At 46.0% G+C, this 14,188-nt stretch overlaps 1 protein-coding gene across 1 annotated transcript; it reads left to right on the top strand.

Moving 5' to 3' along the window:
* The first annotated feature begins 386 nt into the window (after positions 1-386).
* ercc4 (excision repair cross-complementation group 4) lies at positions 387-14,058 on the top strand. Its single transcript, XM_026179076.1, has 10 exons — positions 387-727; positions 2,284-2,464; positions 9,111-9,306; positions 9,418-9,625; positions 10,191-10,371; positions 10,483-10,614; positions 10,730-10,834; positions 12,090-12,756; positions 12,848-12,960; positions 13,075-14,058. Exons 1-10 carry the CDS (start codon positions 551-553, stop codon positions 13,812-13,814), a joined length of 2,700 nt encoding a protein of 899 aa, XP_026034861.1. The 5' UTR covers positions 387-550; the 3' UTR covers positions 13,815-14,058.
* Positions 14,059-14,188: the final 130 nt, after the last annotated feature.

The raw sequence follows: 14,188 nt of genomic DNA, 5'->3' as shown, positions 1-14,188 counted from the left end.
CACATTGCAGCTCTGTGTATGTTAGTCGATTATAGGAATAATCAACCGCCAAATGCATTACAACTGCCACTAAAACAGCAATTGGTGATGACCAACACAAAAAAGCCAGACATTTTTTGCTTTATGTAGACTAATAAATAAGTTTAAATCTATGTGCTACATGTGCCAAACATCATGATATGTTTACCGAGAGCGAGAGAGAGTTATCCCTATAAAAACTTGCATTTAGACATGTAAATACTTTTGTGCAAATTGGTACTTAACTCTAAATCACACTGAGAGTCTCTCTGAACGGTCATCACTGCCTTTTTTATTGCATCACATTATCCTGATGATACCTGCTATAAACCTCCCTTTCACTAGATGGCGCTCTTGCCCGTAAACGTCACGCTTGCACTGACGTTTGTTTCCGCCTCACCGGAAATGCTGCTTCAAAACACTTCAATGGCTGTCTTGCAGTGACTTCGACCGCTTTGGGCAAATAGTTAGCTCTGAAAGTCGGGGATAATTTACTTACCTCCGCGCTTTGGGGACATTTTTAAGCTCAGACATGGCGGGGCCGCTGCTGGAGTTTGAGACCGAGATGTTCCTGAGTCTCTTCGGCAGTGACGGGCTGCTAGTAACGGCTGAAGGCTTGGGGATAGACCGAATCCTACTGCAGTTCTTGCGGGTTTACTCGGAACCGGGCAGCCTGGTTCTTCTGCTCAACACAACCACACCAGAACAGGTTAGGAGAGGCTGGATTAGCTAGAGGCACAGCTCATATGATTATCTCACACTTTACCCGGTGCGAGGTGATGTGCCCCAGCAAACTGACTTAACAGTGCCTTAACATAAACCATACATTTAAAAAAAAAATAAAAAGAAAGAAAGTGTTAGAATTTGGAAGGGGCCACTTTTTTTGTCCATAGACATGGTGGCTAAAATAGATGAAGATAAAAGAGATGTGCACCTGCTAACAATTTTGGCGCCATCTCGGTTTCATACATTATTTCAGATGAAATTGTTGATACATTTTTTGATATATAAAGAATTTATTATAGTTTATTATTTTCATCTGAAAGTTGTTATAGAATCCCCTCTGTGATGGAGCTCGTCTAAGAAAGATAATTTTAATAACAGTAACGTTAACTGCATGAGGAAGTCAGTAGTATCGTGCATGAGGACAGCGAGAAAGCAGTGAGATGTGAAAACCCCGTCTTTTTTATTGCAATGGTGATGGACAGATTGACAGATGAAGTCAGGCTGGAGTGTCTTTGGACATACGACATTACGATCTGTAGTGGGAGCAGGTGGAAGAAAGTCTGGAGAGGAGATGAAGTAAAGACAGAATATATGTGTGTGAATGAGAGGGAGACGGGTGTAGCAATGACGCTGCAAGGATTAGAGGTAGTGAATGTGGATGACTTTGAATACCTGGGGTTGACCATTTAAAGCAACTGATGGTGAAGCAGAGAGTGTCAGGGTGATTTGTGACAGAAGGATAACCGCAGGAGTGTCAGGGAGGGTATGCAAGGTGGTAGTCAGACCTGCTATGATTTGTGGTTTGGAGATGGGGCACTGACAAGAACACAGGAGGCCGAGCTAGAGGTGGCAGAGATGAAGATGCTCTGATTTTTATTGGGAGTGATGAAGATGGACAGGTTTCGAAATGAGTACTTCAGCAGTTTGGGTTAGAAATTTAGAAGGGAAAGGTTGAAAGAGTTTGGACATGTGCAGAGGAGTGGTTATACTGGACAAAAGATGTTGAATATAGAGCTGGAGGCAGGAGGAAAAGACGAAGACGTCAGAGGAGGTTCATGGGTGTAGTGAAGGAGGACATGGAGAGGGCTTGCGTGACAGAGGAGAATGTTGGGGATAGGGTGAGATGGAGGCACATGATCCTCCCGAAAAGGAACAGCTGAAACAGGAAGTATTGCATTTTAAAACACACAATTACAAAGTGGTTCAGTTGGTATAAAACCACACATTAAAGATAGAAGTGTAAATGTCCTTACATCAGTTACTACATAAACACTTGCATACACACATTAGAAGAACAGGAGCCAAAAATAATGGGTGAAAGACTAAGGAATAATTATTCTGTAAAAAACTTATTCAGCCAACCTGACAGGCTGAGGACTACAACCTCAGAAGCGTGATCGCCTCATTATTAAAATAAGAGTTAGAAGACCCTTTTCAGATAATCAGAGAGGCTGACCGCTGAGCTTTACCTCATGTTTGTGTGGAACATAGCGTACAGCTTTAACCAAAAGCTTGCTTCTTTTCATCCTGTCTTCTCAGGAATATTTCACAGAGCAGCTGCGAGTGGAGGGTGTGACCCACCTGCCCAGGACGGTGACCAGTGATGTCCAGAGCACTGAGCGTTACAATGTTTACACCGAGGGAGGGGTGCTGTTTGTCACCAGCAGAATCCTGGTGGTGGACTTCCTCACGGACCGCATCCCTGCTCATCTAATAACAGGTCAGACTTGTACATAGCTAAATTCATATGAGAACCTTTTATTCAGAATCAGAATCAGAATACTTTATTGATCCCTGGGGGAAATTATTTTTTGTTACAGTGCTCCATTTTAAACCAACATTAAGACAAGACAGACAATACGCTAACTAAGAATAGTACAATATATACATATATAAACATACATACATACATACATAAGTCACTCATAAATAAATAGTTGGAAAAGAAACATGTGTAGTTGTAGCAGCAAACAGTGTGTTAAGTGGATGCGTTGTACAGGGAGATGGCCACAGGCAGGAAAAATTTCCTGTGTCGTTCAGTGGTGCTTTTCGATAATCTCAGTCTCTCACTGAACGTGCTCCTGTGACTGACCAGCATGTCATGGAGTGGGTGGGAGGTGTTATCCAACATTGTCTTTATCTTGGACAGCATCCGCCTCTCCGACACCACCTTGAGGGAGTCCAGCTCCATCCCCACAACATTGCTGGCCTTACGGATCAGTTTATTAAGTCTGTTGGCATCTGCGACCCTCAGCCTGCTCCCCCAGCATGCAACAGCATAGAGGATCGCACTGGCCACAACAGACTCATAGAAAATCCTCAGCATTTTCTGGCAGATGTTGAAGGACCTCAGTCGCCTCAAAAAATAGAGACGACTCTGGCCCTTCCTGTAAAGTGCTGTGGTGTTTTTAGCCCAGTCCAGTTTATTGTCAATGTGTACTCCAAGGTATTTATAGTCCTCCACAATGTCAACACTGACCCCCTGGATTGAAACAGGGGTCAAGTGTTTCCTGGTCTTCCTGAAGTCCACGATCAGTTCCTTGGTCTTTGCCACGTTGAGCTGCAGATGATTCTGCTCACACCACGTGACAAAGGAGTCGACCACAGCCCGGTACTCTGTCTCATCATCCCTGCTGATGCATCCAACCACCGCAGAGTCATCAGAAAACTTCTGAAGATGGCAGGTCTCTGTGCAGTGGCTGAAGTCTGTGGTGTAGAGGGTGAAGAGGAAGGGGGAGAGGACAGTCCCCTGTGGTGCCCCTGTGTTGCTGATCACCTTGTCAGACACACACTGTGGGAGACGTACATATTGTGGTCTTCCTGTCAGGTAATCAACAATCCAGGACACCAGAGAAGCATCCACCTGCATCGCTGCTAACTTATCACCCAGGAGGGTCGGCCTGATGGTGTTGAAAGCACTGGAAAAGTCAACATGACCCTCACAGTGCTCGCCGGCTGGTCCAGATGGGTGTAGACACGATTGAGCAGGTAGATGATGGCGTCCTCAGTTCTGAGACGAGGCTGATAAGCGAACTGAAGGGGATCCAGATGTGGTCTTACTATGGGTCGCAGCTGGTCCAGGATGAGCCTTTCCAGGGTCTTCATGATGTGGGAGGTCAGTGCCACGGGCCTGTAATCCTGGGGGCCACTGGGACGAGGCGTCTTTGGTACAGGGACGAGGCATGATGTCTTCCACATCACCGGGACCCTCTGCAGACTCAGACTCAGCATAAACAGTTTATGAAAGACTCCACACAGCTGGGGGGCACAGGTCTTGAGGACAAGGGGACTCACTCCGTCTGGTCCAGCAGACTTGCCTGAGTGAAGTCTCCTCATTTGCATCTCAACCTGGTATTGAGTGAAGGTGATGGGTGGGGGAGGGGTGTCAGGAATCTCACAGGAGGCAACATGTGAAGAGAGAGGCTGGCACAGTGGTGTGGCTCTGGATTCCAGGCTGACTACAGGTGAGGTTGTGGGGGTGGGAGCAGACACTGTGGTGTCGAATCTATTGAAAAACAGATTCAACTCATTGGCTCTATTCTCACCTCCCTCAGCTCCCCTGCTGTTGGTTGGCCTGAATCCAGTGATGGTCTTCATGCCCCTCCACACCTCTCTCATGCTGTTCTGCTGGAGTTTCCACTCCAGCTTCCTCCTGTAATTGTCCTTAGCCTCTCTGATCTTGTCCTTTAGTAATACCTGGATCTTCCTCACCTCCTCTTTGTTACCCCCTCTGAAAGCCCTCTTCTTGTTGTTGAGGAGGGCTTTGATGTCCTTAGTCACCCACGGCTTGTTATTTGGGTAACAATGAACAGTCTGAGCTGGAACAATGGAGTCGGTGCAGAAAGTTATGTAGCCTGTGATACACTCAGTAAGCCCATTGATGTCCTCGGCGTGAGGCTCACAGAGTGTTTCCCAGTCGGTCACCTCGAAACAGCCCTGTAGTTCCGCTATTGCCTCCTCTGACCACCTCCTAACAGTCCTGGTGGTCACAGGTTCCCTCCTCACAATTGGCACATAGCGGGGGGTGAGGTGAATCAGGTTATGATCTGACCTACCAAGTGGGGGGAGGGAGGAGGAGCTGTATGCATCCTTGACGTTAGCATACAGTAAGTCTAAAGTTTTCTCTCCCCTGGTGGGACAGTCCACATATTGTTTGAATGTTGGTAGTGTATTGTCCAGTGATACATGGTTGAAGTCACCCGAGATCACAATAAAGGCACTCGGGTGCTGAGTCTGTAGCCGAGCTATGGCAGAGTGGATAGTGTCACATGCAGCTGTGGGGTTAGCAGAGGGGGGAACATAGACAGCCACCAAGATGACGTGAGAGAATTCCCTGGGTAAATAATACGGCCTGAGTCCAACAGCACACAGTTCAGTGTCCGGGCAACAAATCCTTTCTTTGATTGTTATGTTGGCAGGGTTACACCACCGGTTGTTAACTAAAACAGCAATTCACAGCCGTATTTATCACTAGCAGTCCAAATTGGATTGCAATACTTGTTTGAGTACTTGTAGTTGCAACATATGGTTATGCATTTGAGTTATCAGTAAAATTCAGTGGCGGCATGTTGACTGAATGACATATAGTTAAACTAAACTCCTTCATGCAAAGGTTAGTCACTCCTAACAGCTAACTTTGGCCTTTCCCATGTAATGTTTTCTTGCATGCTGCTTTGTTACTTCGCAGCTGTTGCAGTCTTATGAGTTTCATGATGTCATTCAGCTCATTTGAGTTTCTTGCACTATTGTGGACTGCATTTGGCAACTGTAGTCTTGGTTCTGCTCCGCAGAGTCACTCTGAGCGGGTAGAGAATAGGCTGCAGTCTAAGGCTGGGAAGTTGGAGTCCATTCACAGGATGTGGAAGTTGGTGGACAGACAGCTGATGTCGTTATTGTGACGCAGTGTATTATTGTTATACTGTCAAGTATTTATAGTATTATTTCTTAACTGCTGAAAAAGTTTGAAAACATGCTCTGGCATACACATCCACCTCTTACTACTGCCACAGTTACAATCAATTTCTGTGGGAAAATAATAATAAGAGAAATATTTTATTTATCTCTATGTGGGTAAGTTATTGTGTTACAGTGCCGCAAATATGACAAAAACAACTTATCTCCAAAAAATAAATATGGCTCTTAAAGGGAAAAAAAATTACACTTAAAAATGAGTGCAGTTAAAGCGAACAGCTTAATCAGAAATCGAAATGTGATACAGTAAGGAGATTAAACAGGTGTTGTGGTTTAAGTAGATAAAGATTTTCTGTATCTGTCTTTATGGCAGATGTTAGAGAACGCCTTCATCTACATCCGCATTTCACTATATCTACAGTCACTAGGATGACCTCTGTGTGAGCTAAAGGAGGAATCCAAACAGTGTTTTGATCTAAACTGGATTCAGACAACAACAACGATGTTGTTTGAATGATATGGATGCACTCCAGCAATGGATGACATCACTTTTCTATCACAACTTGTGCAGTCCCTTCACGTTTCTTCTTACCTGTCAGTCTCTACCTAAACCAGTGGTTCCCAAACTTTTTTTGCTGGGCCCCCCTTTGTTTTACAAGAAAAATGTTCAATGAGATGAATTGCAGAATGGCAGATAGAGACAAAATACTGTTACTGTTAATCTGACTATCTTCAGGTTTTACACGCTTACATAGACACAAGCCCGGAGGAGCGAACAAAATCTACCGCCTTGCCAGCAGCCGCCATCGAGCAACACAGGATATTGGCCAGGTCAAACACATCAAGGATGCCAACCATCAAACCCTCCGCGACCCGCCCGCCATCCTCAATCGCTGGAGCGAGTATTTCTCCGATATCTGCAACGTGGAGTTCCCTCACCAGCCAATCCACAGTGCCCCGCCCGTCCCAGGACCTGTCCCGCCAATCACCATCAAGGCAGTGGAAACAGCCGTTAAAAATATGAAGAATGGCAAAGCGACCGGACCAGACGACATACCAACCGAAGTCTGGAAGCTGCTCGGGCGCCAAGGCGCCTTAGTCCTCGCCAGCCTGTTCAATAGCATCATCAGAGACGGGACCGTCCCAGCAGCCTGGTCAACCAGCATAACGGTGCCCATCTGGAAAGGGAAAGGCGATGTGGCTGAATGCTCTAACTACCGCCCGATCCGACTCCTAAGCCATACCATGAAGGTTTTCGAACGGATCATCGACGCCAGGATGCGAGAAATCGTCAACTTAACGCCCAACCAATGTGGCTTCATCAGGGGGCGTGGCACGACGGACGCCATCCATGCTGCCCGCCTGCTTTTGGAGAAGCACCGAGAGAAGTCCAAGACCATCCACATGGCCTTCCTCGACTTGGAAAAGGCATTTGACCGTGTCCCACACTCATCTGGCACTCCCTGCGATCACATGGAGTTCCTGAAGCCTACGTCAACTGGACAAAGCTCCTCTACCGACAAGTCACCAGCGTGGTCAGAAGCCCAGTGGGAACATCGCCGCCCTTTAACATCAATGTGGGCGTCCATCAAGGCTCGGCACTCTCCCCGCTGCTCTTCATCCTTTGCATGGACACTGCGACGGCGGATCTCCAGTCACCCCATCCCTGGACACTTCTCTACGCCGACGATGTCTTCCTGGCCGATGAATCGCGAATAGAACTGCAATACCAAACGCAGCAGTGGAAGACTCGCCTAGCTGACTTCGGCCTGAGGCTCAACACCAACAAGACCGAATACTTAGAGGCTGGCCCCCAGACCGACGGCACGATCAGCGTCGATGGAGAAGATCTGGCGAAAGTACCTCATTTCAAATACCTCGGATCGATGATCAGCAATGACGGCGATATCCTACTAGATGTACGAGCCAGGATCAACGCAGCGTGGATGAAATGGCGCCAAGTCACCGGCGTCCTGTGTGACCGAAGAATGCCCAATCGCCTCAAGTCAAAGATCTACAAGAGTGTAGTGCGCCCCGTCGCCCTCTATGGATCCGAGTGCTGGCCAGCCACCGCAAAGCACGAACAAGCCCTTCACACGATGGAAATGCGGATGCTGTGATGGTGCCTAGGCCTGACACGATGGGACCACGTCATGAACACCGACGTTAGAAAGAGGATGGGAATCGCGCCAATCACAGATAAGATGCAAGAAGCGAGGCTGCGGTGGTACGGACATGTGGTACGGAGCGATGAGAACTCAGTGGTGAGAACAGCACTGCGGCTCAGCCCCCAAGGACGTCGACCTAGAGGCAGACCAAAGCGGAGATGGATGGACCGAATCAAGGACGACGTGAAGAAGATCGAAGCCGATCTGACCGACGCCCTTGACCGACCCAAGTGGAGACGACTTTGCAGAAAAGCGGACCCTGCAACCGAGCGGGAAAAACGCTAGGAGGAAGACATAGACACAAGCAGTTGCTGTCCCTCCATTTAGAAAGGCAGAGGCGTCACGGTGTAATTATTTTATGTGTTGTTGTTTTTTTCCCTGTGTAATAATATTCAACATTGCTGTCAATACATTTTTCAAAAAATGCCTCTCTGTGCAAAATGGGTTTAAAAACATAAACAACTGTGGGGAAACAAATCGTGGCAGGATCAGCCTGATATTATTTGTATCCCGCTGTAACTTTACTGTATAAAGAGCTAACATCTCCAAAATGTCTGGAGTAGTTAGTCATTACAAGAAGTGTTTGTGAACTAAAAATCAAGAATGTGGGATACTGTTTGTCGGTGATTTGGAGAGCCCAGCGCTTGCTCCTGATGCAAGGGAAGCTAATTCTGTCGCAGAGATCTACCTCGGCACTTGTGCAGGTGAAGCCAAAGGGAAGATATGCTTCACCATGTTTTCTAGTATTTGGCTTGGAATGAAGTTTGTTTGGAAACATATTTGGCGATGCTTCATCTCCTGCTTTGCGTTTGTGTGGGAACCCCGTCAAAAACCTGTCAATGATGTTAGCATTCTTTTTTTTCTTTTTTTCTTTTCATACCGCGCCCCCCCTGCAATGGCCCAGCATATCCAGGAAGTGAGAGCGGTAACAGCTCAATGCAATCCTGCTTAAAGTGCATCTAACTACACAGTCATTCAGCTCCCTCCCCCTCTGGTGAACCACTCATTTGCTGGAACAGCTCCAGCACTGAAACACTGTTGTTTGCTCTGTAGCTGCTCCAGGATTACAGGCCTCACTCAGTAGAACAGTCATCTCCATTAGTTGGTCTGTGAAGAAAACCAACTTGGAAAACTTGACTTTAGCCATTTCAGTTTTGCATAAACCACAATGAGCACGAAAAATCAAACTTATCAGGTGACAAAGTCACAAAAAATCAAACAACTAACAGCCAGCTGATATATTATTCAGGCTCTACCTTCACTGTCTATTTGTTCCGCTCCCTTTAGGCATTCTGGTTTATCGTGCCCATAAAATCATTGAGTCATGCCAGGAGGCCTTCATCCTGCGACTGTTCAGACAAAAGAATAAGACAGGCTTCATTAAGGCCTTCACTGACAAGGCCACGGCTTTCTCCTCGGGCTTCTGCCAAGTGGAGCGTGTAATGAGAAACCTCTTTGTCAAGAAGCTCTACTTGTGGCCCAGGTACTGTCAAACTACTTCACTGTAGATGTTTTGTCTTGTGTATTTTGTTGTTGTAGTAACATTTATAATACTTCTTTTACTACTTTCTTTTTTTTTAACCTTTGCACTCAGGTTTCAAGCATCAGTGAACACAGCGCTGGACAGGCACAAACCAGAAGTGGTGGAGCTTCACGTGTCCTTAACTCCAGCTATGAGGGCCATCCAGAGCTCCATCCTGGACATCATGACCGCCTGTTTAAAGGAGCTGAAACGCTACAACCCCACTCTAGAGGCTGAGGACCTCTCACTGGAGAACACGCTGGGGAATTCTTTTGAAAAGGTTTCACAGTGTGTTACTAACATATACGACACATTTAAGCTGCCTTGACAAATTTTACCTCAGTGCGTGAAAACATTTTTGATTAAACTATTAAAGGAGGATTTTTTTGTTTTTTAAGAAGGCTTATGGTAATTGGACCGAGAAAAAAGCAGGTTGAGATGAGCCTCTTTAATTTGCATGTTAAATGTTATTACAGCGTTTATGAGAACCCAGTTTCTAAAAGAAAATTCAGGACACTGCAAAATGATTTGTAATCCATCTAAACCCTCTTAAATTTAAATTGAAAATAGTACAAATACAGTATGATCCCACAACTAATTAGGTCAATTGGCAACAGGTCAGTGGCATGATTGGATATGGAAAGAGCATCCGAGCGAGGCCGTGAGAGGTGAAGATGTTCACTGTTCTGTGAGGAACTGCGAGTTCTTTTATAATGAATGGTGCCGCGTGTGATGCTGAATAAGCTGGAGCACATCTGTGTGACTTCTCCTGCTAGAAGAGTTAGAAAAATACACCTCTGATTGTAGGTGAGTTCAATTGTATGCTTTGCCGTACTCCCATTCAGACTATCCGTCACTATCTGGACCCCTTGTGGCATCAGCTGGGAGCAAAGACCAAAGCACTGGTTCAGGATCTGAAGGTGCTGAGAGTCCTCCTGCTCTACCTAACCCAGTACGACTGCGTCACCTTCCTCAATCTCCTTGAGTCGTTGCACTCCAGCCAAAAGATCTTTGGCTCTAATTCGGGTAAACTACATTTATTTGACTGCCCTTAAATGCCAGATTGGAGGCCATTAAGAGTTTAAAATGTCTAAATTAATTGTAATTCTTTGCATTCAACCTCGCTCTTACCATCAGGTTGGCTCTTCCTGGACTCCAGTACATCCATGTTTGTGAACGCCAGGAGCAGAGTCTACCGTATTCCCGAGAGCAAAAAGAAACTTAAAGTGGGAGCAGAGGCAGAGAAACAGAAGCCATCCTCTGCCTCAGGTAACTGTGTAGTTGGCCAATCTCTGATACGGTGATATCAGAGTAGATATCCACAGAACTTGTCTGTGTATTCATGTTGGCATGACTAACTGCTCTGTCTGTGTGTGGGTTTCAGAGGTGAAGCGGGAGCTGGTGCTGGAGAGGAGCCCAAAGTGGGAGGCTCTGACTGAGGTCCTGGAGGAGATTGAGAGGGAGAACAAGAGCTCTCAGCATGAGCCAGGTTAGATCTCAGTGATGTTCAACTGTTACAATGTCATCATGAATGAGTCTGAAAATGATTTTCTATAATACGATCTGATTTTTATAAGTCATTTGTAAAGATCTAAAGATTTGTAAATTTTAGCTCACAGTTAAACTCCTCATTTGAAATCTAGACTGCCAAAAAAAGCAACACTTTGGAAACACATCAAAGCTCAATGGGGCAAAAAAATCAGGCTCGAAATCTATACTGATACAGATTGGCTAATATGTTAAGAATGAAAGGATGCCATCGTTTGATGGAAATGTAAATTATCAGCCTACAGAGGGCTGAATTCAAACAAACCCTGAAAATCAAATGATGTTGCAGGCTAATGCAACTCAAAATAGTACTCAATAGTTTATATTGCCTCCACTTGCCAGTGGACCTGCCAATTCTGGTATTCTATGGCAAGTGCCAGGCAGTGACACGGAGCCCACTAAAGGGTGCCCTTAAGCTACATTTCGGAGCTCTGGCAGTTCTCCTCCTGTTTCTCCTTGCACAAAGGAGCAGATAATGGTCCTGCTGATGGGTTAAGGACCTTCTACGGCCCTGTCCAGCTCTCCTCCAGTAAGACTCCTGGAATCTCTTCCATGATCTTGAAACTGATTAACAACCCCCTCTGCTAATAAACTGAGCAGATCAATATCCCAGAAGTATAACTCACTCAGTGCTATATTAAAAAGTGTTCCTCTTATTTTTATTTATTTTTAGCAGCAAGAAAAGCATGAGCCACAGCTGGCATTTTACAAAGTCATCCTCGGGGTGGGCTGATTTGTCCTGCTTCACTGTGTTGTTGCTTTGAAGCTGCACAGTACTTGACAGTACACCTGTACACACTGAGGAAAAGTAGTCCACCAGAATTTGGGTCAATTGCAGAATATAGAGTAGGCCTCTTTATCCCCCGTGGACCCCCTGGCTTTCGAAGCAGGAAAATCTTTGGCCCCCGTGTTAGGATTCTGTGTGAGCTCACTTTAGGTGCACCAGTTCACGGCCTAAATATGCTGTCTTGGTGGCGTGGAAAGCACCTGTCAATATCCATATCTGTCATGTTATTTGTTATTTTATTATTACTTTAAATCAAAAAAGCTTCTCTTTTCATTGTCAATTTACATTAAAGTAGTTTTTAGTCTTTCAGGAGAATATTTTTTCCAAGTCCTTACATTTTTACATTACAATCTGACAATCTCTCTGTAAAGATCTATCTTTCTCTAACTGCCTTATGTTCCTCCCTCAGGTCGAGTCCTGATTTGTGCCAGTGACGACCGGACCTGTGCTCAGCTGCAGCAGTACATCAAGCACGGCTCTGACTGGCTGCTCAACCGGCTCTACCACCGCACGATTGGGAAACGGGACTCTGCTGCACTGGGCGCCTTAGAACTGGATTTGGAAAAAAAGGGAAAGGGTCCGGTCAGAAAAGGAACAAAGGGAAAGCAACCTGCGCAGAAAAAAAATGCAAAGACGACAAAAGGCAAAAGCAGACCGTCCTTGACTCTGACCCAGATGGTGGGGAAGGAGGAGACAGGCGAAGCGGCAGTCATGGGCAGCAGCGGAGATGAGGATGAACTGACGGATGAAGACGGAGGCGAGGAAGAGCAGCTCAAGCTAGACTTGCCATCAGATGCTTATTACGGCGTCCTGAAGGAACCGCTGACTGTCATTCACCCGCTGAAAGGCTGCACCGATCCCCACAGCTTGACCCGGGTTCTCCATGAGGTGGAGCCCAGCTTTGTGGTGCTTTATGATGCCGAGCTGAGTTTTGTGCGCCAGCTTGAGATCTACAAAGCTAACCGGCCTGGAAAGCAACTTAGGGTGTACTTCCTCATCTATGGTGGCTCGACCGAAGAACAGAAGTACCTGACAGCTCTGTCTAAGGAAAAGAAGGCTTTTGAACACCTCATCAGGTCAGAGCTGTTTCTCTCCCGTTAGCCACGTTAGGTGTATTTTGTTGAGGGTCATTTGCTCACCATTTCTTGTATTTGTGTTCTTGTTTAGGGAAAAAGCTACTATGGTGATCCCAGAGGAGAGAGAAGGGCGAGAAGACACCAACCTAGACCTTGCTAGGAATCTAGATCCCGCCAATGCCACCACCAACACCCGCAAAGCAGGCAAGTCTCTGTTGTTATGCATTTTTGATTTTTCTCTCCTTTGTGTGCTAAATCGTCTTCACTATGCATTGGACCAGTTTGTGTTTTTATATCCGTTTTCTGTCCAATAACCAGGTGGCCAGGAGCAGCCCACAGAGCCCTCACGAGTCATTGTGGACATGCGCGAGTTCCGGAGTGAGCTGCCATCCTTGCTCCACCGTCGCGGACTGGACATCGAGCCGGTCACCCTTGAAGTTGGCGACTACATTCTGACGCCGGACGCATGTGTCGAGCGCAAAAGCGTCAGCGACCTGATCGGCTCGCTTCAGAGCGGCCGCCTCTACACCCAGTGCCTCTCGATGACCCGCTACTACAAGAAACCTGTGCTGCTCATCGAGTTTGACCCAGCTAAGCCATTTTCCCTAACGGCCCGCTCGGATTTCCGTCACGAGATTTCATCAAATGATGTTTCTTCAAAGCTCACCTTGCTTACGTTACACTTCCCCCGGCTACGTATACTGTGGTGCCCCTCCCCGCACGCCACAGCCGAGCTCTTCCTGGAACTAAAGCGAGGCCAGCCCGAACCTGACGCCGCAGCAGCTCAGGCGGTAACGGCCGAGTCAGACACTGTGGCTGAATCGGCAGACCTCTACAATCCCGGACCTTATGACTTCCTGATGAAAATGCCTGGGGTCAACACAAAAAACTACAGGGCTCTTATAAAAAACGCAGACAGCTTGGCCGACTTAGCCAAAATCAGCCAGGACAAGTTAGGGGAAATACTCGGAAACGCTAACAATGCCAAGCTGCTGTACGAGTTCCTGCATAATGTAGTTAATGTCCCTGCGCCCATACAGAAGACCAAACAGACATGACGAGCAGACTATATGGATATAGGAAGATTTTGCCACTGTGATTAAATTATTGCAGTAAGAGTATTTGACATATTCGGATACAAAATCAACTTTTTAAAAAATGCAGATGTTACGTTTAGATACACAGTTTTTGTAAAACTGTGACTTTTATCGTTTTTCTGTTTTTATATTGTCGAAGAATAAAATCTGTCTTTTTATAATTAATAAAAAAAACTGTTATTTAACTTTAAAAAAAAATAAAATGCACTTAATTTATTTTAAGCAAACCTTTAACGTGATTTTTTTCTTCCTTTGAGAGGAATGATAGAGTGAATTGTTAGTAATAACATACTGTTACAGTGGGGGATGCTCATATTTAATACAGCAAACATTTA

This window comes from Astatotilapia calliptera, chromosome 8 (genome assembly GCF_900246225.1).
Source record: "Astatotilapia calliptera chromosome 8, fAstCal1.2, whole genome shotgun sequence".
In the NCBI taxonomy this organism is placed as follows: Eukaryota; Metazoa; Chordata; class Actinopteri; order Cichliformes; family Cichlidae; genus Astatotilapia; species Astatotilapia calliptera.
This window is presented reverse-complemented; position numbering and strand designations above follow the sequence as displayed.

Excerpts from the sequence above, each read along its gene's own strand:
- ercc4 (XM_026179076.1), top strand. The coding sequence starts at position 551 with ATGGCGGGGCCGCTGCTGGAGTTTGAGACCGAGATGTTCCTGAGTCTC. Across the intron at positions 9,626-10,190 it reads TGGGGAATTCTTTTGAAAAG|ACTATCCGTCACTATCTGGA; the intron begins GTTTCACAGTGT and ends ACTCCCATTCAG. Across the intron at positions 10,615-10,729 it reads GAAGCCATCCTCTGCCTCAG|AGGTGAAGCGGGAGCTGGTG; the intron begins GTAACTGTGTAG and ends TGTGGGTTTCAG.